The sequence below is a fragment of the Mauremys reevesii genome, linkage group 1, assembly GCF_016161935.1.
Source record: "Mauremys reevesii isolate NIE-2019 linkage group 1, ASM1616193v1, whole genome shotgun sequence".
In the NCBI taxonomy this organism is placed as follows: Eukaryota; Metazoa; Chordata; order Testudines; family Geoemydidae; genus Mauremys; species Mauremys reevesii.
The window spans coordinates 79769203-79796123 of NC_052623.1; the positions used below are offsets into that span (position 1 = coordinate 79769203).

The 26921-nt window shown below is 38.2% G+C and overlaps 1 protein-coding gene across 2 annotated transcripts in view; it reads right to left on the reverse strand.

Annotated features, from left to right (window-relative positions):
* KLHL1 (kelch like family member 1) overlaps positions 1–26921 on the reverse strand; it is a 408883-nt gene that overhangs the window by 85652 nt on the left and 296310 nt on the right. For both annotated transcript variants that reach the window (XM_039487597.1, XM_039487589.1), the window contains one exon: positions 26622–26808. In XM_039487597.1, coding sequence (XP_039343531.1) covers positions 26622–26808 — 187 coding nt within the window. The remainder of the gene's footprint in view (positions 1–26621; positions 26809–26921) is intronic.

Below are 26921 nucleotides of genomic sequence, written 5' to 3' on the forward strand. Positions count from 1 at the left end.
CGACCTAACAGATGCTGGTCATCATGGTTACCAGTCCTTTTGCACTGCCCCTTTTGCCAATAGGCTGATGATGAGGACGGGTACCAGTCGTATTGCACCATCAGCCACCCATGGCGGGGCGAAGCAAGGATGTTGGTGTTGAGTGCTGCAGCATCGGGTCTATCTGCAGCATTCAGTAAAGATAGGGTGACATGTTAAAGAGTCAAGACAGGATTGTTTTCCCTTTCACTTCTGGGGTGGGTAGGGGGGTGCGTAAATTGCCGAGCTATGCCCTGACCCACCGCGGACACTGTGTTTGACCCTAGAAGCATTTGGAGCTCAGCCAAGAATGCAAATACTTTTCGGAGACTGCAGGAACTGTGGGATAGCTTGAGTCCTCCAGTCCATGAGCGTCCATTTGATTCTTGGGCTTTCCGTTACGTTTGTCACGCAGCAGTGCGCTGAGCCCCTGCTATGGCGTCTGTCTGGAGATTTTTTAAAAATGATTTTGAATTTCGTCTTCTGTAACGGAGCGCTGATAGAACAGATTTGCCTGCCCTTACAGCGATCACATCCGCATGGTCCATGCGGGAGCTCTTTCTTTATTTTGATTTTTAACTGCATCGCCACCCGTGCTGATCGGAGCTCCACGCTGGGCAAACAGGAAATATTCAAAAGTTCGCGGGGCTTTTCCTGTCTACCTGGCCACTGCATCCGAGCTCAGATTGCTGTCCAGAGCGGTCAGTGGTGCACTGTGGGATAGCTCCCGGAGGCCAATACCGTCGATCAGCGTCCACACTAACCCTAATCCGATATGTTAATACCGATACTAGCGTTACTCCTCTCGTTAATGAGGAGTACAGAAACCGGTTTAAAGAGCCATTAAAATCGATATATGGTGCCTCCTAGTGTGGACGGTTGTGGCGTTAAATCGGTTTTACGCTCGTAAAACCGATTTAAACGCCTAGTGTAGACCAGGCCAGAGTCACACAGTGATTTTCTGCAGTGCCACAGCATATTCCCCAAAGTGACTCTCTAGTTTGACATTTTTTAGTATTCATAATTCATTAAGGTTTCCATAATTATCATTCTTTGCGGACTTCCATTCTAGTTTATGAAACAACCACAGTGACTGACCAGTAATATTTCCCGTTGAGCACTTTTAACAGCAGTCTGCTAATAATGCTCTCCCTAATGATGCTACTGTAAATGAACCATCCTTTGCAAAACAATGCAGCCTTTAAAGATATATCTAAACAATTGTAAGAAGGGATACTTGCACAATTTAGAAAGTTGAAAACCTCCTGACTATGTTCATAGTCTACTTGCTGTAGTATCATCTCCAAATGCATGCACTGAGGTAGCCAAGAGCTAAGCAATGAGCAGGGGCGGCTCTAGGCCCCAGCACGCCAAGCGCGTGCTTGGGGCGGCATGCCGCGGGGGGCGCTCTGCCAATTGCCGGGAGGGCGGCAGGAGGCTCCGGTGGACCTCCCGCAGGTGTGCCTGCGGAGGGTCCGCTGGTCCCGCGGCTCTGGTGGACCTCCCGCAGGCGTGCCTGTGGGAGGTCCACCAAAGCCGTGGGACCAGCGGACCATGGGACCCTGCAGGCACACCTGCGGGAGGTCCACCAGAGCCGCCTGCTGCCCTCCCAGTGACTGGCAGAGTGCCCCCCGCAGCGTGCCGCCCTGCTTGGGGCAGCGAAATGTCTAGAGCCACCCCTGGCAATGAGCTATCTGTTCATCCTCAGTACCTTAAAAGACAACAAAATTGCTGCTATTATTGTTTATATAGCATTAAGCATTTGCAAAGAAAATTCGTACCCTGGAAAACTAACAATCTAAATAGATTTGGATTTATCTAAATTTGCCATCTGGAGGGTGGATAAAAAAAATTCCCAAGTTTGGGTCTGTTCAGTTTGCCAATGATCTGTTATAACATAATTTAAGGAATTAGATTTTGGTGCTTTGTAAAACATTTGAAAGTCCTTTCATTTTAAAGTGTTTAGAGGGTACTACATGATGGTTTTACTCTGTACTTGTATGGCCTTAGGTAAACACTGGTTTGAACATTTCTTAAAAATATACTAAAATAAAATTTCCATAGCCACCATATGGAATGTTTCACAGTTACTGACCCACAGCTGTATGGCAATTTTTAAAGTTATGCAAATCCCTGTGGTTTGATTAATTACTGGACTCAGAACTCCACATTAATATGCCTTTGCCAAAGATGGCTACCTCTCTCTCTCCCCATCTGTTTCCCTACATGCTCTGCTTCTCTAAGCTCCTCTCAGCCTCTTTGCAATTACTGTTTGCTCGCAAAACAGCTGATCTCTCCACCACTACAAAGAGTAAATTAGTTTGGAATTAAATAAATTTTTTCCCCAAAAGCTCTTTTCCATCTCTCTTTGATAACAGCAACACTGTTTTTTTATAAATTTACAGAAGAATTTGGGGAGGGAAGAAATAGTGGTTAGAGAAAGGAGATGAGAAAGAACAGAGAAAGGGAAGCAAGAGGGAGCAAGGAAGGCATCAGAGAGTAAATGCAGGAGGTATTGGGAAAAGAGTAGTGATTGTATGAAAGGAAAAAAAGATTATATTTCACTATTATAACCTGAGACTGACCCTCCGTTAACTTGGTAATACCTGTATTTTATTGGAGGAGGAGATTAAGGATGCTCAAGTAGTTAGGGGGTTAGCCTGGATTTGGGCGATCTGGGTTCAAATCTCTACTATGCCAAAGACTTCCTAGACAAGTAAGTTAGTCTCTCTGTGCCTCAGCTTTCTTATCTGTAAAATGGGGATAATAGTACTACTCTGCCTCCTCAGGGTGCAATGAGGATAAATGCATTCAAGATTGTGAGGACCTCAGATACCATGATGAGAGCAATAGAAGTCCCTAAGACATACATTAGCCTTGCGATTCATTTTCCTATAAGCACCTCAGCTTTCTGCCATTGAGTTTAGATGGCTCAGGATAATGTTGCAGCTTCATAGAGGAAGTACTCTTCTGTTATTACAATAAATATATATGGGCAAGAATTCTGAAGATAGGGATCTGGCCCAGAATGTGCATGTTTCTAAGCACTGTAAGTGTTCTCAGCAGTGCTAACTTTTGTAGGCAGAATGAAAAGTAAAATAATAATCTGAAATATTAAGGAAAGAGGTCTGATACTATTCTCTCAACTTCCAGCCATACTCTATCATGTAAAGAATATGGAAACATATTTTACTTTCTGCTTGCAATACCCTTAAACTATTGAACAAAAACCTATCACAAAAAAAAGAAAAGAAAAAAAAACAACTCTAGACTCACAATCAGAAAACCTCTAAATTCAAGCTAAACCCCAAAGTTATTGAAGTCTGGACTGATGTTAACTACTCTTTTGGGGTAAAGTACAAAACAAATAATACATGGAACCATAAATACAAGGACTTCATATATTTCATGTTCCCAGTAAACAGTCTATGAGTGTACATCCAAAGCTTATGACATTTTCACAAAGAAGTATTGTATCCACATTAAAAAAAAAAAAAAAAAAAGCTGGCAAGAGAAAACATCTGTAAACTGATTTGTTTCAACCTGTTATATTTTTAAAAGGCTCTGGATACAAATAAACTGTTCTTGCTCGATATTTATTATTGTTTTTCTTGTCTTAAAATGAGAACCGCAGAGACCTCAATAAATAGATGGAACATTTGTATAGTTATTACTATTTAACAAGATCCATTGTGAATTGGTTCCTGGACCTATGCTATTTAACAGTGATACAGAAGAAAACATAAAATCATCATGGCAACTTTTCAGATGAGACAAAGATTGCAGGAGTGCTAAATAATGAAGAGGACACTGATACCGAGCATGCTGGATCGATTAGTAAGCAAAGAATATGTAACAAACCTTGTGGATGGGGGGAAGTGGTAGACGTGGTATATCTTGATTTTGGTAAAGTTTTTGTTACTGTCTCATATGACCTTCTCATAAATAAACTAGGGAAATGCAATCTAGATGGAGTTACTATAAGGTGGGTGCAAAACTGGTTGGAAAACCATTCCCAGAGAGTTGTTATCAGTGGTTCACTGTCATGCTGGAAGGGCATAACAAATGTGGTCCCATAGGGATCAGTTCTGGGTTCTAGTCTGTTCAATATCGTCATCAATGATTTAGATAATAGTGTACAGGGTACACTTATAAAATTTGCGGATGATACCAAGCTGGGAGGGGTTGCAAGTGCTTTGGAAGATAGGATTAAAATTCAAAATTATCTGGACAAACTGGAGAAATGAACTGAAGTAAATAGGATGAAATTCAATAAGGACAAATGCAAAGTACTCTACTTAGAAAGGAACAATCAGTTGCACACATACAAAATGGGAAATGACTGCCTAGGAAGTAGTACTGCTTCCATATCTGGGGTTTATACTGGACCACAAGCTAAATATGAGTCCAAGGTATAACGCTGTTGCAAAAAAAGTGAACATCATTCTGGGATGTATTAGCAGGAGTGTTGTAAACAAGATACGAGAAGTAATTTTTCCACTCTACTCCGCTCTGATTAGGCCGCAACTGGATTATTGTGTCCAGTTCTAAGTGCCAGATTTCAGAAAAGATATGGACAAATTGGAGAAAGTCCAAAGAAGAGCAACAAAAATGATTAAAGGTATAGAAAACATGACCTATGAGGGAAAATTGAAAAAACTAGGTTTGTTTAGTCTGGAAAAGTGAAGACTAAGAGGGGACATGATAACAGTTTTCAAGTATGTAAAGGGTTGTTACAAGGAGGAGGAATAAAATTTGTTTTTCTTAACCTCTGATGATAGGACAAGAAGCAATGGGTTTAAATTGCAGCAAGGGAGGATTAGGTTGGACATTAGGATGAACTTCCCAACTGTCAGGGTGGTTAAGCACTGAAATACATTGCCTAGGGAGGTTGTGGATTCTCCATCATTGGAGATTTTTAAAAGCAGGTTAGACCAGAGGTCGGCAACCTCTTGCACGCGGCTCGCCAGAGTAAGCACCCTGACAGGCCAGGCCAGTTTGTTTATCTGCTGCATCAGCAGGTTCAGCCGATCGCGGCTCCCACTGGCCACTGTTCGCCGTCCCAGGCCAATGAGGGTGGCAGGAAGTGGCGCGGGTGAGGGATGTGCTGGCAGTGGCTTCCCGCCACCCTCATTGGCCTGGAACAGTGAACCGCAGCCAGTGGGAGCTGCGATCGGCTGAACCTGCTGATGCACCAAACTGGCCCGGCCTGTCAGGGTGCTTACTCTGGCGAGCCGCGTGCAAGAGGTTGCCGACTCCTGGGTTAGACAAACACCTTTCAGGAATGGTCTAGATAATTAGTCCAGGGTGCTGGGGACTGGACTAGATGCCCTCTTGAGGTCCCTTCCAGTTCTATGATTCTATGATTCTATGTACTTTAATAAGGCCAATGTAAGGTCAGACATATAGAACAAGGAATGTAGGCCATCCTTACAGAGTGGGGGACTCTATCTTGGGAAATGGTGACTGAAAAAGACTAGGGAGATATGATGGATAATCAGCTGAACATAAGTTCCCAGTGCGACACTGTGGCCAAAAGGGCTAATGTAAAAATGGGGGAATCACGAGCAAAAATAGGGCATTTATATTATCTTTTTATTTGGTAATGAAGCCAGTACTACTGGAAAACTGCATCCAGTTCTGGTGTCCACAATTCAAGAAAGATATTGACAAATTGAGTAGGGTTCAGAGAAGAGCCATAAGAACGACTTACAGTTATATACTAAAGGAGCTCAATATATTTAGTTCAACAAAAGAGAAGGTTAAGGGGTGACTTGATTACAGAATAAAAGTTTGATAGAGGGCTCTTCAATCTAGCAGAGAAAAATACCACGTGATCTAATGGCTGGAAGTTGAAGGATTTTGGTGGATTCTCCATCTCTGGCAAATTTTAAATCAAGATTGGATGTTTTTCCTAAAAGATGTGCTGGAATTGTTTTTCTTGTTCTCTAGTACTCAATTTTCTAATATTAGCAGATGATACCAGTTCAACTTCACTTTACATTGGGCCTTATCCTGTAGTCCCTGCCTAGGCAAAAGTACCATTGAGAACAATACTAAAAGAAGATTGCCACCATTGATGCTGGGATTTCTAAAACTCCCAACTAGCACATTTTCAGTAATATTCCAATCATCTGGTTGAATCTCGTCGGAATTTGATCTCCTTTGACTAGAGAAGCCAGCCTGGGAGTCTATTCCATGACTTGGAAGTCCAGGCCAGGATTTATAGAGATTTATAGGCAACACATGGTATGCTAGTCAGTCTTTGCCTAGCGACAAAATAGTTGCCTATGCATTCTTACAAGGAGACATAGGATTCTGGGGCTGCTGTCCAGGCTTGAAGTCGTTTCCAACATATACAGGGTTTACAGTATAGTTCAATGGCTCTCAGCACCCCCACTAGAGAAATTGTTCCAGTTCCCTTGCAAGGAGTTCTGCTTCAGCAGCACTAATTATTTCAGGAAAGAAAAAATAGATCTAGTGTGAAAATTCCTTGTGTCAATTGAATGTAAATTCCCCTGGATTAAATTAAGCCCCTTCCCTAACATTTTCCAACAATTTAATTATCTTATTATAATATCTGAGATTATTATTATAGTGAGCCTATATTTTGTAATATGTATTTTAGTAGTAGTAGTCTCCTTGATTCAATAGAAATTTGTTCCTGAAAATATTATCTGGGGCATTATAAATAAATAAAAAAAATAAAATTCTATTACTAAATATTGTTCAAACTACTTCTTTTTTGTGATTCTCTCGTCCCTGTTAAAAATCTATTTTCTTTATAGACTGCATTAAGAAGGCTTCTGAAACACATCTAAAGATTTTTTTCTGGTGGGTGGATAGACAACAGACATAAAGGAAACCAGACATTGAGCTTGTTATCAACTACAATAGCTACTTATCTACATTTACATTTGAAGGAAGCATACACTTTACAATGGACCATGCCAGGTCATCTGCTCCATTTGAAAAAGTGACAGAAGTAGTACTTTCAGAGGTTAACTATAAAACAGAAAAGTCATCAGAAATTAAATGTAAACTAGGCTTTAAGAAACTATCAGCAGGCATTACAAGCTGGCATTTTTTGTTCAGAAAGCCACATTTTAATCAAAGTACTGTACTGTAACTGTTAAATGGCCTATGAGAGTGAATGTTCGAGAACATATTAAAACTCACATGAGTGAAAAGAAGCCAGTAATAATGTTAATAGTCATGGGGAACTAAATGAGAAGGGGATTTTGAAGTAATTTATACATTTAATTAACTCATCAGTCATTAACAAGTGTATTTCATATTCCTGTGGTGAAGTAATTAACCAAGATCTACCTCATTGTGCAATAATGGCACCAATATTATATCATTAATTGTGATTAATCTCTACTGAACATTGTTTTGCCAGCCAAATAAAACATACATATATGCTTTAGCTATTCTAAGGCTTAATTAGACTTTCATATAATAGAGTACATCAAATAAAACATTATGTTACTAGTAAAAAAAAATCACAAAACACAAATACGGTAATATTTAATGGTTCCAAGTAGAATCTCATGAATTAGATAAATTATATTTCTTGGACACATACTAAAAAGAATGAAACTATACTTCCATACAATGGATATTCTAAGGCTTCTAAAAGTAACTGTCTCAGTTTCTATATAAAAAAAACCTGATGGTTGAATTTTAACAAGCAGCTACATTTATATCTGTTTCAACTGGAGTGTCTTCAAAGATGAGTTGGGCTGTGCCTTTAAACTACACCTTGTAGAGAACCACCAATCTATTTCACTTATACTTTCAAGGTCAAAGAAAGAGGGAGGCCACAGGGAAAAACAATCAGCAGGGGGTGTTCTGTTTATGAAAAAAAAATAAGGAACTGTCCTGATGTGTCTAAGAGTACCAAAAGATACCCTTCATCCTTCACTATGGCGATAAGTTGAGAACTTGTTTAATGGAAAATGGATCACAGCCTACTTGGTGAGCAATACTATCAGACATGACAATAACAAGTTAAGTAAGTCTAGGTTCTAGGGTCCATGTTATTATTTTATTTTACATGTAATATAACCATTTGTTTCGAATACTTATTTAAATCTATACCCGTTCTTAAATAAAATTTTAGTTGCTTTCACTGTAAGCATATCTAAGTGATGTGTGTTAAATGGAGTGATGATCCAGACGTGAAATAGGTAAGGTGGTATGTACTGCTTCTTTGGAAGTAGCAGGTTTGTGAATTCCAGTGGATCAGCACTTGCTCACTCCATGGGGAATCCCAGGGTGGTTGAATTTACAGGAGTTTTTAAACTGAGGAAAAGTTGACAGGTGTGGAGGAGCACACAGTTCTGACAAAGACACCTCTTGCAGAAAGATATATTAAAGATATATTATTTACTATATCCAATAAAGAAGAGAGGATAGAAGATCATAAAGTACAGGTAGGAACTGAAGAGACAGTCAGATGAAAAAGAGCCCCATTCAATTGCATCACATGAATGGAGACAACTAAATATTGACACATTTTATAAGTTGCTTGTATACAAATGCTACAAGTCTAAATATTAAGATGGGTGAACTTGAGTGCCTGGTATTAAATAATGATATTTATGTAACAGATGTCAGAAACGTGATGGGATTTTTATACTCAATAGGACACAATGATATCAGATTACAAAATATATAGGAAAGACAGAGTATATCACACTGGTGGGAGAGTAGCGTGGTATATAAAAGAAAGCATAGAGTCAAATGTAGGAAAAATCTTAAATGAATCAAACTGTACCGTAGGATAGACATTCTATGATTGAATATTAAGAGTATAGCAGTAGGAATATATTACTGACCACCTGACCAGCATGGTGATGGTGATTGTGAAATGCTCAAGGAGATTAGAGAGGCTACAGACAGAGAAAACCCAATACTAACAGGGGATTTCAACTATGCCCATATTTCCTGGGTACATGTCATGTCAGGACAGGATGCAGATGTAAATTTTCTAAACACCATTATTAATGACTGCTTCTTGGAGCAGCTAGTCCTGGTACCCACAAGGGGTGAGGCATTTCTTGTTTTAGTCCGAAATGGAGCACAGGATCCAGGAGGTGAATATAGCTGAACTGCTCAGTAATAGTGACTGTCATAAACAGATAGTTAAGGGTTAATGCCTCTTTTACCTGTAAAGGGTTAAGAAGTTCACCTAGCCTAGCTGACACCTGACCAGAGGAACCAATGGGGGAACAAGATGTTTCAAAAGGAAGGAGGGTTTTTTCCTTTGTTAGTTTTTCAGTTTCAGCCGGAATGAAAAAGATCAAGGAACCAGCCTCTTATCAGAGTAGTAAGTTTTAGACAGGAATAAATAGGTTTATGTTTATTTTCTTTTGTACTTGCCTTGGTGCAAATTAAGGGAATTATCAAATTGGGAATCCTTGTGTGTAGTAGATTTTTGCCCAGGGGAACATCCTCTCTGTTTGGAATCTGTTGTCTGTGAGAGTAGCTGGTATGCTAATCTCTCCCAGAGGGTTTTCTTTTACCTTTCTTTTCTTTAATTAAAAGCCTTTTTTCTTAATACCTGATTGATTTTTTCTTGTTTTTAGATCCAAGTGGGTTGGATGTAGATTCACCAGGAGTTGGTGGGAGAAAGGAAGGAGGATGGTTAATTTCTCCTTGTTTTAAGATCCAAGGGGTTTGGATCTGTGTTCACCAAGAAATTGGTGAAGTTTCTCAAGGCTACCCAAGGAAAGGAGTGCTTGTGAATGGTGGCAGCCAGACCAGATCTAAGCTGGTAATTGAGCTTAGAGCTTCTCATGCAGGTCCCCCACATCTGTATCCTAAAGTTCAGAAGGAGGGAAGGAACCTTGACAGTGACCCTAACATAATTAATTTTAAAATATTTGTACAAGGGAAAATACCAAAGAAACCCACCTCACTGGTATCATAATGGCACTATATAAATCCATGGTATGCCCGTAGTTCTAGTTGCCCCATCTCAAAAAAAGATATATTAGAATTGGACAAGATACAGAGAGGGGCAACAAAAATGATTTGAGGTATGGAACATTTTCCTTATGATGAGAGATTAACAGACCGGACATTTCATCTTAGAAAAGAGATGACTAAGGAGGGATATGATAGAAAAAAATCATGAACAGTGTGGAAAAAGTGAATCAGGAAGTGTTATTTACCCCTTCACATAACAAGAACCAGGGGTTATCCCATGAAATTCATGGGCCACAGGTTTAAATCAAACAAAAGGAAGTACTTCTTCACATACCACACAGTGAACCCATGGAATTCATTGCCATGGGATGTTGTGAAGGCCATATATAAAGCTGGGTTAAAAAAAAGAATTGGATAAATTCAGGGAAATTAGGTCCATCATTGGCTGTTAACCAAGATGGTCAGGAATGCAATGTCATGCTCCAGGTGTCCCTAAACCTCTGAGTGTCACAAGCTGGGACTGGATGACATGGGATGGGTCAGTTGATAATTGTCCTGTGCTATTAATTCCCTCTGCAGGATCTGCCACTGGCTAGCTACACCATTGGTCTGATGCAGTATGGCAATTCTTATGAATATTGAGTATGCCTATTGCTAACTTGCAGAGGGACAGCGGAGCCTGTGTAGGCTGAGAGAAGAGTGCTTGTGTTGCCTGTGGAATCAGAGAACTCGTCCTCATCAGGCACAGAAAAGGCTTCCTCACACTAATGGCAGGTGGTAGCAGGATTCCTCTCAATCTTGGGTACCCTGGGAAGTGTTATATTCATCACTTGTCTTGGGAGTCTATTCCAAAGATATTAAATCTCACCTGTAAATCTCACTGTTTCTGATATCCACTCCACACTCTATATTTTCCTTTTATTTCAATCCATTACTTCTAATTATGCAGCCTTTACAATTGTAATTTAACTATAAAATTGGAGTTTAGGTAGTGTGCCCTTAGTGGTGGTGCACCTGATAGATGATCTCCTATTTTGCTATATACTATTTCATTTCTATGTCCTGGCCTGAAGTCTGGGCAGACCAGTCTCTAGACTATAGTAGCACTGCTTAGGCAGAACTGCAATGACCTTTGCTGAGCTTCTCAAATAACTTGCAAGGAAATGAGAGGCATGATAGTGCAGGGTAGCTGGAGAGGTTGGTTGCATTGAGTGATACTTTTTTAAGTACTGGCCAGACTATAGCATGCTGGGTTTGGGAGTTGAGTGGAGGCATTTTGGGTTAACAAGGAGATTCACAGTCTAAAATAGTTCAGTGGCACATGATTCAGCAGCTGTTGTATCAGAAAAGACTCTCTATGTCTGGAATAGTCTTAAATCCAGTGTACAATGTTCTCTTTCTAGTCATGCTGATTCTTTCTGAAAACCCACTTCTTCGGTGAGACCCACAAATGCACACAATCATCCTTCAAGAAAAGAAAAGTTACATCCAACCTCCCTGTGGTCTTTGTGTTCTCTTTAATCATTAAAATATTTGTTTTTAAGTAAGCTTCAAAAAACCTACTACAACACGCATGAAGGAGAATGGCCATGCAAATCAAATTCTGTTTAGCTCTCTCCCTCCAAGCAATTGCTAAAAATAATAATGCATCTGACTTTGCTGCACCCAACCAGAAAGTAAGAACTCTGTTTTTCTCTGACAATTTGGAGGCTCGTCCTGGATGGCAATACCTACTGAGACAACGACAGCTGCTGCAGACCGTTCCCCTTTGAACCCTATGGCACCACAATAAAGGTAGGAGACCTTTTATTAGGGTGTCGGAGGACTGTCCGTGGTGCCGTCTGTCCCTGTTGGGCTTAGGCCATCCGAACTTGTTGACTGTGCAGCAAGATCAGATGCAGAGCGGTACTGGGGAACTGTTTTGCTGCCCCAATAAGGTTAGTTTAAAGTGGTACTAAGGATTTAGTTTGCCACCCTCAACAAGGTAGTTGTATACGATACTGGGACAATAGTTTGGCTGCACCCAATAAGGTTAATGCATAAGGTTAATGCATACAGTTAAGGCACCAGTGCTGAGGGGTTTTACCGCCTCAAGAGGTTCTGACCGCCTCAAATAAGAAAAAAGAGTATTGAGTCTGGACATAAGGTACAGATGCATCATGGTATTTAGAAATAGAGGCCTTGGTGTGTGTGTATGTACACCAGTGTGAATAAGAGTCGCCAAAAGATGCCCAGAGTATTCTGCAAAGGTGGTGGGCTCATGACCAAAAATACTCTAAAGGAAGCCTGGTGACTCCACCTAGTGGATCGGTAAAAGATCCGACCCAAGGTGGGCTGCCTCTGCCTGTCATTGTCCGGTGAGGGACCTGCCTGGGTCTAGGGTTGTGTGAACCCATCTTCCCTCCCCGTTTCCTCTCCGTGTGAGCCACTGGCTGGTCTGACCATCTCAGACCAGCCAGTCTCATTGGAAGCAATGAGAGTAAGCGGCGCCATCTCTTTGAGACTAATCGACACTCTTTGCTGAAGGGAGGTGTAGAAGGGCCGCGGCCATCCTTGTTAACCTTTCCTGTGTGAGTGATCTGTGGTGTGATACCCTTAGTTTATGGGCCGCTAGCGGACAGGGCACCCTTCCTGTGTGTGAAGGTGGAGGCAGTCTAAGCATTCCCCCTCACCCTCTAAGAGTACCCCACCACATTACATGTACGTACATTATGGTCCCAGAACCTGCAATTATTTAAAAAATTGGAATCTTTGCATGTGTAATAATCCATCTAAATAATGTCCACTAGAAGGTACCTTTGATTTAAATAAACTCACATACCTCAGAGGAACCCTTACATCACCAAAAGCCTCTGACACACAGTGGGAGCAATTTATCTATAGCATCCGGATGCCTCCCTACCCAAACCATTTTATTAACTCCCCAGCTTCTTTATATCCCCAAGTAAGGTAAGGCTAAAAGCAAAAAGGAAAAAAATGGGTTAATTTAAAAATTCACCTTAGCCCAAAAACTAAAAAAAGCTGCTCTGCGTTCAAGGTCAAGAATCAACACAAACCATGCCAAGTACAAAAAAAAAGTACAAGCTGGCTGTAAAAAATAAAAACAAAGGTAAACCAAAGGCAATACAAGTTACAGGACTAAAATTACATTTGCAAAGCTTGGCTGCCCAGTAAGACCCAACAGTCTGCCCTTGCAACCCTGGAGCTGATGTGGTTTGGGGATGCTAAAGAAGCCACAGTCAGCCGGCCTGGACTGGAATACCAAGCTAAGGGTCTCTGAAAGAGATGCCCCAGGAGACCCCAGGGCGTAAAAAAACAGCCCTCCCAAGAGCAAAAGCAAGTTGGAGATTGCACAGCGCCTTCTCTGGACGTTATACACAGACATGGCCAGTCTGGACATATGTGTGTTAGTATGAAAGTGGCTTAGGGCTTGGGGCATTAACGTTTTTCTTACCCTGAGTGATGTGGGAATGTTCCCAACACTCTCTGTTGTTGTTTTATTATTTTATTAATTAAGCTTTGAGATTCAGTCATATGGTGTGTTTTCTTCATCTTCCCCCAAAGATCCTGTGGTGTCAGCCTAATCACCTGACATGAGGTATAGATTGGTAACAGGAATCTGTGACAGTTTTGGTGCACACCATCTATTTGTTTTGCCCTTGTTATTTTATGTTTGCTTTGCTTGGTATTGTTGGTATTATATGTTAAGAATTGCATAATTAAAGGTGTGTTCTCTCTCAGCCGCAGTAGGTCTGGGAACCGGAGAGGGGTTAGCAGTCCTCTCTCCACTCCAGTTGACGGGGAAGGGTGGCAGGTGGCTTTATCCCTGGTCATAGCAGGATTGGAAAATAAAGGAGTTGGGGAATAAGGAAAAAGATGTGTACCTGACAGCTAGAGAGAAAATTGAACAGTTAAATGCCAATTGGCTATGCATTCTGTCCAGGTGGCAAACCTCACAGAGAATAATTTGGGTGACCCATGTAAGTAATATTGTTAAAAAAAAAAACAGGAAGGGTAGAGGCTAGTCAAAAAGCCCACCCTCTTTGCTAAATTGATAATGAAACAAGCCTGAGCCCATGGGAAGAAACGGTTCAACAAAAAAATAATAATAATTGGGCCCAAAAAGCAGGCAAGCAACAAAAAAATATGTTAACTCTGTAGTTGCTGAAAAAAATCAAGCAGTAAAACTTGGTAGGAATGTCTGTAAGTAATCCAGGCAAAAGGTTATTTAAGTGAAATCATTCGACTATAAATAAGTTAGTCGAATTTGCTGAAGAACACTCCTGCTGTGTACAATCTGTGCTTTATAAGTTTAAAATGAATTGGAATTTTTTTAAAGTTGCAAAACCGCGAATACTTTTGCCAAACACAGGAAACTAGTGTTGTTTAATGTGGTATTTAGCATTTAATCCTTAAGGTGACTTAATGCTTTACAAAATGTAAAATGTTTTAAATAAAGATCAAAGGTTGTGTCTCCAGCAGGTAGCCAAAGCCAAAACAAATAAAAAAAATTAAATTTGTTTTTGGGTAACAAAATAGAAAATAAAAAATCTGGTAAAAAAAAAAAAAAGAACAGTGCCCCTGGCTCTGTGTGGTTGAGCTGTCACTTTACTGGGGGTGCATGGAGATTTTGTAAGCACAATAAAAATCAGTTACACTTGTGTAAAAAATTAATGTGACTAGTGTTGTAGATGTTAAATTATGAAGGAAATGTGCATTTTCCCCAGAACGTGTGCAGTGTATATTGTAGCAAAAGTAAAAAAAAAAATGCAAACCTACCATGCTATTTAAATAAAATCATATTAGAACTCCAAAGGTAGCCACAACAGGTTGTGTTGTCTTTTTCAGATCGCTGGGTGTTTAAAAGCAAAAGTTAAAAGTTAATTGTGTCCTTTTGAGACGGGGTCTCTAAGCAGCTGATAACTTTGATCCAAAAGCAAGCCAAGAATGTCTGTGTTAATGCAAATTACCTAAATAATAAAAATAAAAGCCATTGAAACATGGGCTGCCTATAAATCAAATACAAAAAAATATGGGTAATTCCTCTGTTTTGCCGTCAATTAATAAGGGTATTTGTATAAAAAATAAAATGTTTTAAGCAATAACTGACTGCCCCAGAAGGGGTAGACCTATATTCCTTTTGTCTTTCAAAAAAACCAAAAAAACCTGATGCCAGCTAAAGAGCAATCAACATACCATGCATTTACTGGCACAATAGAAATGATGTTCTGTGTTCTAGGCCCCGTCTTGTGGTATTTGTCTTGTGGCCAAAATTGTTGTGTTTAATATTTTCATAGAACAGTCTAGTTCAAAATTAAATAAAAAGGTTAAATCAAAATGCAAATAATTGTTTTATTCAATTTGGAATACAAAATGTTTAAATAATATATTAAAAATATAATATACTAAAGTCTAATACATTTGCTTAAGGAAAAAAAAAAGACTTCATTGGCCAGATCTTTTAATTAAAAAATGTTGTTAAAATTTTGCATACCAACAGTCTTTGGAAGCAAGGACATGAAAGGTTAAACCACTACCCATATTGCACATGAAATCCTTTTGGCTACCTCAAATTTCTAGCCAGAGAGCTGGGGATTTACGAAAGCTATTGGACACCAGAGGTTATACCGAGTAAACTCCTCAAAAGTGGGTGTGCTTGTCCTGGCTTGTTGCTCCAAAGCTTGTTAATCAAGTCATTTTACTGGAAGGGTGAATGTAGCATACATTAAATAATAAGACTAAAGTACTGTATAATGGCAATATGTATGTGTTCATTGCGAAAAAAAAGGTGTGTGAGTGAAAAGTAGAAGTTTCCTTTGGAGGTTAAAAAGCCAAAAACAAAAAAAACAAACAAAAAAAACCAAAACAGTCCAGAGATAAGACTCTGGTCCCATTCAAGGACACTGCTCATGGCTGGGACTTGGCTCGAACCAACAAAAGGGGGGGGGGCGCTTGAATGTGCCCAAGCAGCTGTAAAATCTGCAAACACTGCCAGGCATTAATGAAATGTGTCAGGTTTCTTTTCTCACAGGTAAAAGAAGTGTTACCTAAAGACCCTAGCAGCCCGGCCATCTATTGAAACCAAAAGACTGAATCTAGGTAAGGTCCATCAGTGAAAGACTGCTCTGGCTCCACATTGGAAAGGCCCTTACCAAGTCCTGCTAACTACCAACACCACTGACTGCCTGGACCCATGCTTCCCACTGCAAAAAAGCCCCCTGCGCCTCGAGATAATTCCACTCCTACTATTGATCAGCCTGTCTCTTCTTTTGGTATTTCTTTTCCTTCTTCTAAACAGCAGGAGAAAAGGACAAGATGATGTGCTGATAACCTCTCCCTGTCCACTGACAGAGCTAAGCTGTATTCAGTATTTGCTACAAAAAACAAAGCACTACAGGGTGATGTGCTGGTAACCTCTCCCCTGTATAATGCTAAGCCACAATTGCTTCAAAATATCTATCTATCTATCTATCTATATATATCTATATTCTTTTTTTTTTAAACTAGGGTTAGTTTTTAATGTGTTTTGTAATTAGGAATTCCTGAACTTTGACAATTTCAGTGGAACGAGTATATATATATATATATATACTCGTTCCACTGAAATTGTCAATTATATTGACAAATTGTCGAGTATATATATATATATATATATATATATACTCGTTCCACTGAAATTGTCAAAGTTCAGGAATTCCTAATTACAAAACACATTAAAAACTAACCCTAGTTTAAAAAAAAAAAGAATTATACACTGGCAGAAAAAAACTTGTGGGACCCATGCTTGGGAATGTGGTATTAATTGGATTTTGGGATTTATTCTACAGGCGGCACCCTGTGTTTTTGGATGAGTACCTTCAGCATGCACTGCTCTCCCTAATTGGCTTCCAAATAATGACTATCAAAAGCACCTTGGTACCACAAAAAATTACCCCCGCCTGCCCCTTGACCTTTGACCCCACCACTGTAATTTACCCCAATACAAACAATACTGTAAATACTAATGAAAACCATTGTCCAAGGTCTTCACATCTTAGTGATTTATTAAACTTTTGTTCAAAAAAATTATTCTTTAAGGTTCAGAATAGGTTGTATAAGCAAATAATTAAGTAAAAAACAAATAAATCGGTAAAAATAAAAATATATGATATCACTACAAATAAACCTCAAAATTCTGTAATTAAAATTAATGGGTTCTAGAGCAAAGTAAATATGATGGCTGTTCCTGAAGTTTGCAATATGTTACATAAAAAGGGCCGTTATTGTTATTTAGTCACTCAATTAGTAAATAATCAAACAAATACCCAAAGAGTTTGTTCTGCCACTGGAAATTTGACCTGTAAAAAAACTATTCCAGTAATTAATAATGTAACCTGTACCTTATTACAATATACCCCCTCTTATTCCATTAATATTAATGACCCCCAAAAGTACATAAAGGTGTACAATCAACAAATGTAGTATAGTAATACATCAAAAAAAGTATTAAAATATCAATGGACTGTCATTAATACACTAGGGACTGTCAAATTTACATTGCCCTTATCCATTTTTCAGATCACCTCCACATACCCAAATTGTTCACGGGGGGCTGCCATTAAATTAGCGCAACAGAAGATCTGGGTTATTTCCTCTAAAAAGAAGGGGGACTTGACTGAATCCCCATGGGATGGGGCCAATAGCACAGCAGCAATTTGAAATATTTTTAAAAGCCAAGAACATAATAAAAAATGAGGGCAAATAAAAATGGCTACTGGCCTTATTTCTGGAGTGCAGCTAACTCAAGTACAGGCTGGAGTTGGTGAGTTACATGTTATTTCTACCCTTAAAAGTTACTGACAGAGATGGTATTGAATATCACTTAGGCTGGGAAAGCATTGCAATAGGATCTAGCATGTTCAGAAATTCAAAATTTCCTGAGTGACCAGTTAATGGCCATTTGGAGTTATCTAGAGCACAACTCGTGGCCCACTGCCATTACAGACACTTCAAGAGTACCATCTGATCTGTGGGTATAAAGACATACCTGGAGATTTTCTAGGTGGAAGTGTGGACGTTCACAGTGCTCCTTCCAAGCATATGGACCAGTTAGGGGTGTGTGGGTTCCCACATACCGAATCCTGCCGGGGTCCATGGGGAGGATGCATGTGGGATTGGGTAATTCACCAAGATATTTGGGAAATTAAACTACCTGGTATGCCTAATCAATTTCTAGTCAGTGCTCCTGGAATAATACCCAACATTTGAATGAGGTTAGGGAGTCAATGGACATTTTGGCCGTTAGAACCTCCACAGTTTCAGTGTATACGTAAACTGAAGCCAGGAAAATTTGTCACTGTTCATGACAACATTTGATGAAAGGGTAAAGGACAAGGAACTACCCTAACCGGACACCTACTTTTTCAAGCTAACAATAGCTATGTGTATCTTGAAGCCACCACGTTGCGTAATATACATTTTAAACTCATTACTGCTGCAGGCAGTCATATTATTTACTAGCCTGCGAATAACATTTTACAAGTAGCCCTTAGGTTTCAAATACCTTTCAGCTGAATTAGTTTAGTACCTAATCAGTTTCAAAATTTGCTTTCACTGTTACCATAGAGTCAAAGAATTTCTGAATTATAAGGGCAATTTCATATGCTTTAAACTATATATCAAGTTAAAAAAAATGCCTTTCATACAGCTTATAGCAGGGTTTCTCAAACAGGGGTTGCTGCTTGTGTAGGGAAAGTCCCTGGCGGGCCGGGCTGGCTGATCATGGCTCCCACTGGCCCCGGATTACTGCTCCGGGCCAATGGGAGCTGCTGAAAGCAGTGTGGGCTGAGGGACTTACTGGTCGCCGCTTCCAGCAGCTCCCATTGGCCCGGAGCACCGATCGGCCGGACCCGTGGACGGGACAGGTAAACATACCAGCCCAGCCCGCCAGGGGCTTTCCCTACACAAATGGCGACCCCCTGTTCGAGAAACCCTGGCTTATAGAGTGTCTACTTTATGTACTAAGTATAATGTATTATGCTTTGTGACTAAAATTGTACAACAACCCCATCATATTATTACCATGGGAATGTTACTGTTTGTATTGTTGTTATTTAGTTTAGAATTATGTTATTGTTGTAAAGGATGTAATAATAGTAATACCGCTTCATGTCCATGCTAATCATGGATTGTCATTGCATCCAATCAAAACCCCTAAGGTTGAAGCATTTAATGTAAAATCTGAAATCCAAGGCTTAATGCAAATAGAGGTTTAAAGATGTTAGTTGTGCTAGAAGCACAAAAGGGGGGGATGTAAAAGTAAAAAAAGAACTGACAGGGATTTAAAGGAGATTTCAATGCAAACAGTCCCCTCTGTGAGCAATTGTCAGGTTAAGTTGTAACCCTAATATTTGTAGAAGCAAAAATTGTGTAAGGCAAGTGGAAAAGAACTGTGTAAAAAGTTGTTGCAAACTTAAGTCAAATAAGTATGGAATGTAAACTATAGTTTAAATTAATAAAAACAATAAAATATCCATATGACCTATGTATAAACAAAATGCAGCTGTTGCACATTATTGTTTGTAACAAAAGGTATAAATGCTTGCTGTAATTGTTTGTCAGGAAGAGACCTGTTTAACTCTCTACCTCCAAGCAATTGCTAAAAATAATAAAGTATCTGACTTTGCTGCACCCAACCAGAAAGCAAGAACTCTGTTTTTCTCTGACACATCTGAGGATCTCAAAGTGCTTGTTAGAGAAGAGTGGTTGTGAGGCTAATGTAATATGATTACAATTACTTTACAGATAGACTAGGGTGCAGAAAGGGTGGGCACTTGCCTAAATCACTGACAAAGGCTGGACCCAGGAGTCCTGTGTTCCAGAGCTCTGCTCTAATCACTAGACAACAACCCTGCTAGAATGAGAAGCAGACATTCAATACAAATATTAAGGGAAAGGTCAAATCAATAACCACTTCATGCAAGACAGACAACCACCATGCTTGAATGGAAAAGCAGCAGCACAAGAGTGAATCTAGAGGAGATTAAAATGCATTAAAATTAGACAGTATTCATTCTTCTGTGTACAGCGAGCCATACATGAGTTCTAAATCATTCAGAACAAACGTTTATATGAAAGGTGAGAGATGAAGTTCAACAAGCTGCTTTTTTCTACCATCCTCCTTTTGTTTGCATTAAACTGACACAATATCTTCCTGAATAGGCACTTTATAATTGACCCACAGAGAAGTGAGATCTTCTGTTACAGTTTAAAAACATGATATTTAGCAAAGGTATTATTGATCTTACAACACTTTTCTGAACATTCATTACATAAAATTGTGGTAAATTATTGGCATTTTCAGGGAATTAAAACTTATCTATTTTGCATTCATTCAAATGCATTTCAACCTTCTGTTTCTCTTCAAGAAATGTTTTGTTTTGAAATATGTCTAAAATTAAAGAAGGGTTAACTTGTACTTCTGTTACAGTTGAAGTAATAACAAGAAAACTTTAGTTAGACAAGCAGTCCCAGCAGACTTCAAAAGGACTACAAGGAGTAGTATGACCAGAATATTGTCTGGTCCCAGAATAATTTACAGATTTTGTCTACATGAATACAAAAGAAAAGTTACAAGTTCAAAAGGTCTGAATGAAAAGTATAGTATATGTTTCAGATATAGAACAATTCAAAACACCGCCTTTTTAAAAAAAACCTTGAAATCTCAGAGCATGATTAAATCCTTATGATGTCATGCCAGATAATACAACTGTAAAATTATTACAGTGAAAAATATACCTTAAAATGAAAAGGGATTAATAATTTAAAAGTGTGATAGAAAAGGCAGAATACTGCCTATGGAAATTTGCTAAGTAAGATCTGAGTACAAAGTGATTTCAGGATATCAGCCTAAAAGTATAAAGTTTTCCTGTTTGGTATCTTCAGACTTGATATCAAAGACTTTTATATTTGTCCGATACTGATAGTAATGGAAGAACTCTTTTTTTCTAACTTAGGTTGATACACACTGATAATGCATTTTATATGCTTGCCCATCAAAAAGTAATTTTGTTGATAGTTTTTATGTTTGATTACCAGATTAAGTGAAAACATAAATTTGAAATAATTGTTTCAATAGATCAACTTTTATCTTTCTCCATTATTAACCGGTCTGATTTGTATAGGAGTGTTTCTTGACTGAGTTATTTTTAAGTTTGCCTTTCCTTGTGTTCACTTCAAGACTGTGATTCACTAAAGATTGAGCTAACCCCAAACTTTAGTTCCAAGAGTTATACATATCTATGCATTTCAATCACAATTCCTCTGACAGTATTACTTTTTTCCCCCTGTTGCTTAGCAGAGTCCCTTGGTATTCTACCTTCTGGAACAAGTGAGGTACATTAGAAAACTTGATGATTGATCAATAAGTATTCTGTTTTTTCTATAACAATATTCAATTATTTATAGTATATCCTTTTACTCAGAAAGGATATTTTCCCCATAATAATCTCACAATATACAATCTGACATAATATATCATATAAGTATTATTCTGCATTTGGGATTCCAAGACGTCTATAAGAAGTCAATATTTTCATTCTTCTAAAGAGACACATGCTACCTCTTCTACTTAGACCTATTTATTTCAGTCTTGCATCTCCTGTTCACATGAACCTAGACAATAATGAGCCTTAATCTTGCTATCCTGACTCACAAAAGGCAATGGAACTATTTGTGGTTAAGGTGTATGAAATTTGGTCCTATTCATGTACCTAAGATTCATGTTGCTTTCTTTGATTACATTGATGTGCCCAATGATATTGAATTTAAATTTTCCTTCAAAGACAAACTATTGCTTCTCAGTTTCATACATGAATATGGGCTTTTCATTCAAACCTGAAAAAAATCTTTATTTTAGATTAAGATTGTGAGAAAAGAAAAATTTTGTACACTTAGAGAGCTAAACATTTACCATAAAATAAATTTGCTCCTATTGATTTTGTAAAGCTATTTCTGTGCTGTAGGAATATTGATTTATTGTTTAAGACATCATGATACCAGTCACTTGCTGATAGGGTTTAATATTCTGTTCCTATGAGGAAGAAAATAATTGCAGCAGAGATTTCAAAATAAAGTTGTCTTATCACACTACACTATTGTTATATGATCTCCAATGTAACCTTAAAATAATTTCATAATATCTAGCACCAACCTCCTGCCTTATGTGCTAGGTACTGAATTGCTAACTTGCTTAGCACATCTAATTCTTCTACATAATAGTTTCATTTCTAGAGGAAAACAACAGCTGGTATTATAAAGTACATATCTGTGAACAAGCAGTGCACTATTCCATTCATATATTTTCATGAGGAAAGTGGAAGAAAAGATCAGTATGTCTTCTACACATAAACCTTTGATAGGGTGAAAATACATTGATAGCATCATCATACGGATGAAAGGTTAAGAGTCACTTTATGAATTCACAGCAATTGTTCAAAAAACACAACCTTCTTGAACATTTACATGCCTTGATGCCACTTCCACTCTTTTTCACCTTTTCCTGAATGTTCTTTTATGTAGTCATAATAAACACAAAACAAACAGGTCTGTACAGCAAACCAACGGATACTCAGTTGTACCTTACCTAGGCTTCATGCCATCCCCACACCATACCAAATAGTTATTTATAGCCAAGCTCTAAGAATTAGATAAGTTTCCAGCAGTGAGGAAATCTTCAACAAGCACTATGGCAGCTAAGCAGGAACAGGTTACACCTTAAAAGTTCCATGACAAGAAATCAACATACATTCTGAATTGCCCAGAAGAGCACTTGTAACAGGAAACTATCAATTTGCAACATAATAAATTTGCTGTGGATTTATATCCTGCAGTTCCTTTATATATATATATATAGAGAGAGAGAGAGAGAGAGAGAGATATAGAGAGAGAGAGAGAGAGAGATATAGATATAGATATATATAAATCCATATATATAAAGGAACTGCAGGATATAAATCCACAGCAAATGTAAATTATATATATATATTTTACATATATATAATATATATTATATATATATATTTTACATATATATGTAAAATATATATATATAATATATTATATATATATATATATATATATATAATGTAAATATATATAATTTACATTTGCTGTGGATTTATATCCTGCAGTTCCTTTATATATATGGATTTATATAGATAGATAGATAGATAGATAGATAGATAGATCTATATATATATATATATAAAGGAACTGCAGGATATAAATCCATAGCAAATTTACTATGTTGCAAATTGATAGTTACTATGTTACAAATTTATATATATATATATGTGTGTGTATATATATATATACACACACACACACACAAAATCAAAGCCTACCTTGTAATACCTAATTAGAGATGAGATTCAAAATATCATTTCAAAGCTGCCTCTGATTTCCTACTACCAAATACCAAAGTGACTGGAGATGATTGATGATACCAGTCCACAGTGTACCAGTGACACCACATCCTGAAGTACCTGAATTTCAAGGAAGCTCAAATCATAGGCAGGTTCACCCTCATCTGAATTCCATAAGTTCCCCCAAAATAAGCCCTGAATGTTAATGGTGCTACTAATCTCTAGACTGACCCACTATCAATCATCAGCCAAGAATCAGTTCAGATTCCTTGTTGGCTCCCAGGGCTTAGTTTAGAAATTTGTCCACAAAGGATGGAAATGCCATTATTAATCCCAGGCACACGCTTAGCAATAAAGATGTTATAAATTAAACAGCACAACACAAAGTTTTCTGCTTAAGCCCCATGTAATCCACAAACCAGGTAAAAAGAAGAGCTCCCCTGCCTATCTTGCCTCTGGGGGCCCAACCCAATAGATGTGCTCAGAGCATGCCTACTTGATTGGGCCCCATTCAAAATCTAGCCTCAATGTCTCCTGTTGAAACTGTTCCACTTTGGACAAACACATTGTGGATCCCGGCCTCAGTGTGCTATATGTTCTATAACATGGCTTTGAGAACATTGGTTCCCCTGTATATACACACACACTCACTCCTTCAGTTCACACTGCTGAAAGTGCAGGACTGACTTGTGACCAAGGGATTAGATGAAAGATAGGTTTCCACCCCCATATACAGAACAAAGAGATAATATCTTGCAGTGGAGGCGGGGGCACTTGCAATTTGGCTCTAAAATTAAAAAAGGCCCCCATATGTAACAAAAAAAATCATGGCATGGGCGGCATGAATAAAACATAACTTGATGAGTTTTAAGTAGCTGACGGAGACTATACTGAAGTTGCTGATTTGTTTAACTTTACCATATAATGTACTGTACATTCCAATCTCCTCAGAGTTCTAATCAGAATCCTTAGCATAATATCAAATTTGTAACATACCATAGAAGATTACCATGCAGATCATGGGAGATGTACAAGAATGTATGCTTATTTTCTTTCAAATGATCAACGTCTGGCCCACTTTAAGTTCTCAAGCTTCATTAGCAACAGTGCTTTAATATTAATTTTTTCCAGATTAACTCTAATCTGTTGCACACTCATAATCTGTGAATATACACTTTATTGATGGTGCTTTTATATATGAGGCAAAATTGTTTTGTGTGTGTGTTTTTCCATATGTGTAAGCCAGTGGTCTGAATGAGCTGTCTCCTGTCATCTATTGATAAATTGGGGGAAAAAACCTCAGAAGCAATTATAGCCCCGCAAATCTGTGGATATCCATTTCATACCCACAAATATCCATGGACCATGTCTGCATATCATGGATTGGATGCAGACACAAATTTTGTTTCTGCACAGGGCTCTATAAACCATACTTGCATGGACTACTTTGCTAAGGTGATCAGTAGACCTGTTTTGCCAGGTTGATCAATTCTGATCATTTTGGGTTAAAATTCACTTGTCTTGGCTGCAGGGGTCATGAAATGTTGTGATCCTTATTGTATGACTGCAGGGCAGTAGAACTGTACTTAATATGCCCTAATTGAGAACTCACCCTAATTTTAAATGTCACTTGCTAAGTGTAGAGTAGCAAAGTGAAAGTCAGAGGAGGTGGGAACAGGTGTTCCAACTGCATGGTGAGGATTCTGTTTTAAGAGTTCTAGATGCTATTTGAACCTCTCACTCCAGTACTTAAAGACACAACTGATTAGATTCAGTTGAGACCTTTTGTTCCTTCTCAGAGATCACCAGAGCGGAGATCAGAGCTATGTTTGTCTAGAGAGCTGAGTCTTAGGCCTGGTATAGAGACAGTGTTCCAGTGAAAGATAACGCAGAGGGGACAGCAGCAGTGAGGAGTGCTCCCTCTCCGCTTAAGAAAACTTTTATTTTGTTATATGCATACTCAGTATATCTGAGTGGGGAAGTACTGCCTATTAAAGGCATAGAGGAGAAATATTTACTTTTTTCAGATTTCTGAGGGGAGGGTCAAGCCATTTTTGTTTTGTAAATCTAAGAACCCCTAGATACTGAACCTGACTCTTGTTGCTTCTGACAGGGTTACATATGACTGGAGAAGAGTTACATATGACTAAAATAGACTCGATGAAATTAGAAGCTGTGCAGCTATTTAAAAAAACTGGACACTTCCAGGGTTTCACAGAAAATGTTCAAATGCTATACAGAATACCAGTAGCCATAATGCGTGATTCATTTTATCATACAATCCCATGGAAGTGTGACTTATCTGTACTGAAGGAATGGTCCTATTTACATTATATACACTTGTGACAGTGAATGTACATTCCAAAAGTTTAGATGTGAACTGTGAAAGGCATATATTTTATCTTATATTTAAACATTTTCTTTATTGACTGTACTAGAACTGACATCTGAAGATATGATCTTCAGCCTAAAGGCTGGCATGAAAGTGAAGGATACTGTGGGTTTGTCATTAGTGAGCCTTTAGAAATGCAAGGAAAGCCTGTCTCATTATAAAGTCTCATTATAAGCCTCTATAACACCATTTTAGTGCAATCATTTCCTTAGTTTCAAAATAATTAGATCACTTTGATTCCGTTACTGATTTTAAAGATACAAAAGTAATATTCTTAAAATGTTCACCACATCGATTTTCATTGCTTTCTAATTTCTCCACTTTAAATTAAACGATTCCTGGCAAATATAATACTTATAATGAGGCAAGACAGCAGAACTTCAATTTATTTTCTCAATTAACAAGTAATTTTATCTTCATAAAATTAAGTATTGTAAAAATGGTGATAACATTCTATTAGCCCCATAAATGAAAAAATAGAAAATAAAGATTTGTAAGTGGTACCTTTTAAAAGGGGAGGAACCCATCTTGATGATGTTAGGGCAAATAATTCTCAAAGAATACTCAGTGGAATCCCAAATATCATGTGATATTTATTAGCATAAATTTAGGTGCATTTCAAGACTCAGTTGTTGGGAATGAGTCATTCCCCATCTGTTAGAGAGGGAATATTCCCATCTGATAGCCACATTTTGCCTCGAAAAACTAGTGGAGTTTCTATAAGACAATAGCCTTAAAAGTTACTTCTGGTTGGATTAGACCCCAAAAACCTTTGAATAGAAAATTATTTCATTATTTGCCATCAGACAAATTATAGTCACAGCTGCAAAACATATCCTGTTTAAAGAAAAAAAACAACAATAATCTAATACCTTTGTTGTTGTCCATTCCTCCAACAGCATATAGTGTTCCAACTGTAGATTTTCTAGGTTTAGTCCTTGGACTTTGCATCAGAGTTCTTCTTTCTGGTAAAAGATGGTATTTCATAGCTTCCAGAATTAGCTTCTGACATTCCAAATCGTCCTTAAAAAGTACATGATTTTCTAGGTCAGCCAATATCTGTGAATGACACAATCATGAATCAATAATGGTACAGTACTCCTGGATAAACAGTACTATGCAAAGGGAAAGCCACCAGAAAATTAACAATATTGATTACAAAAGTAACACTA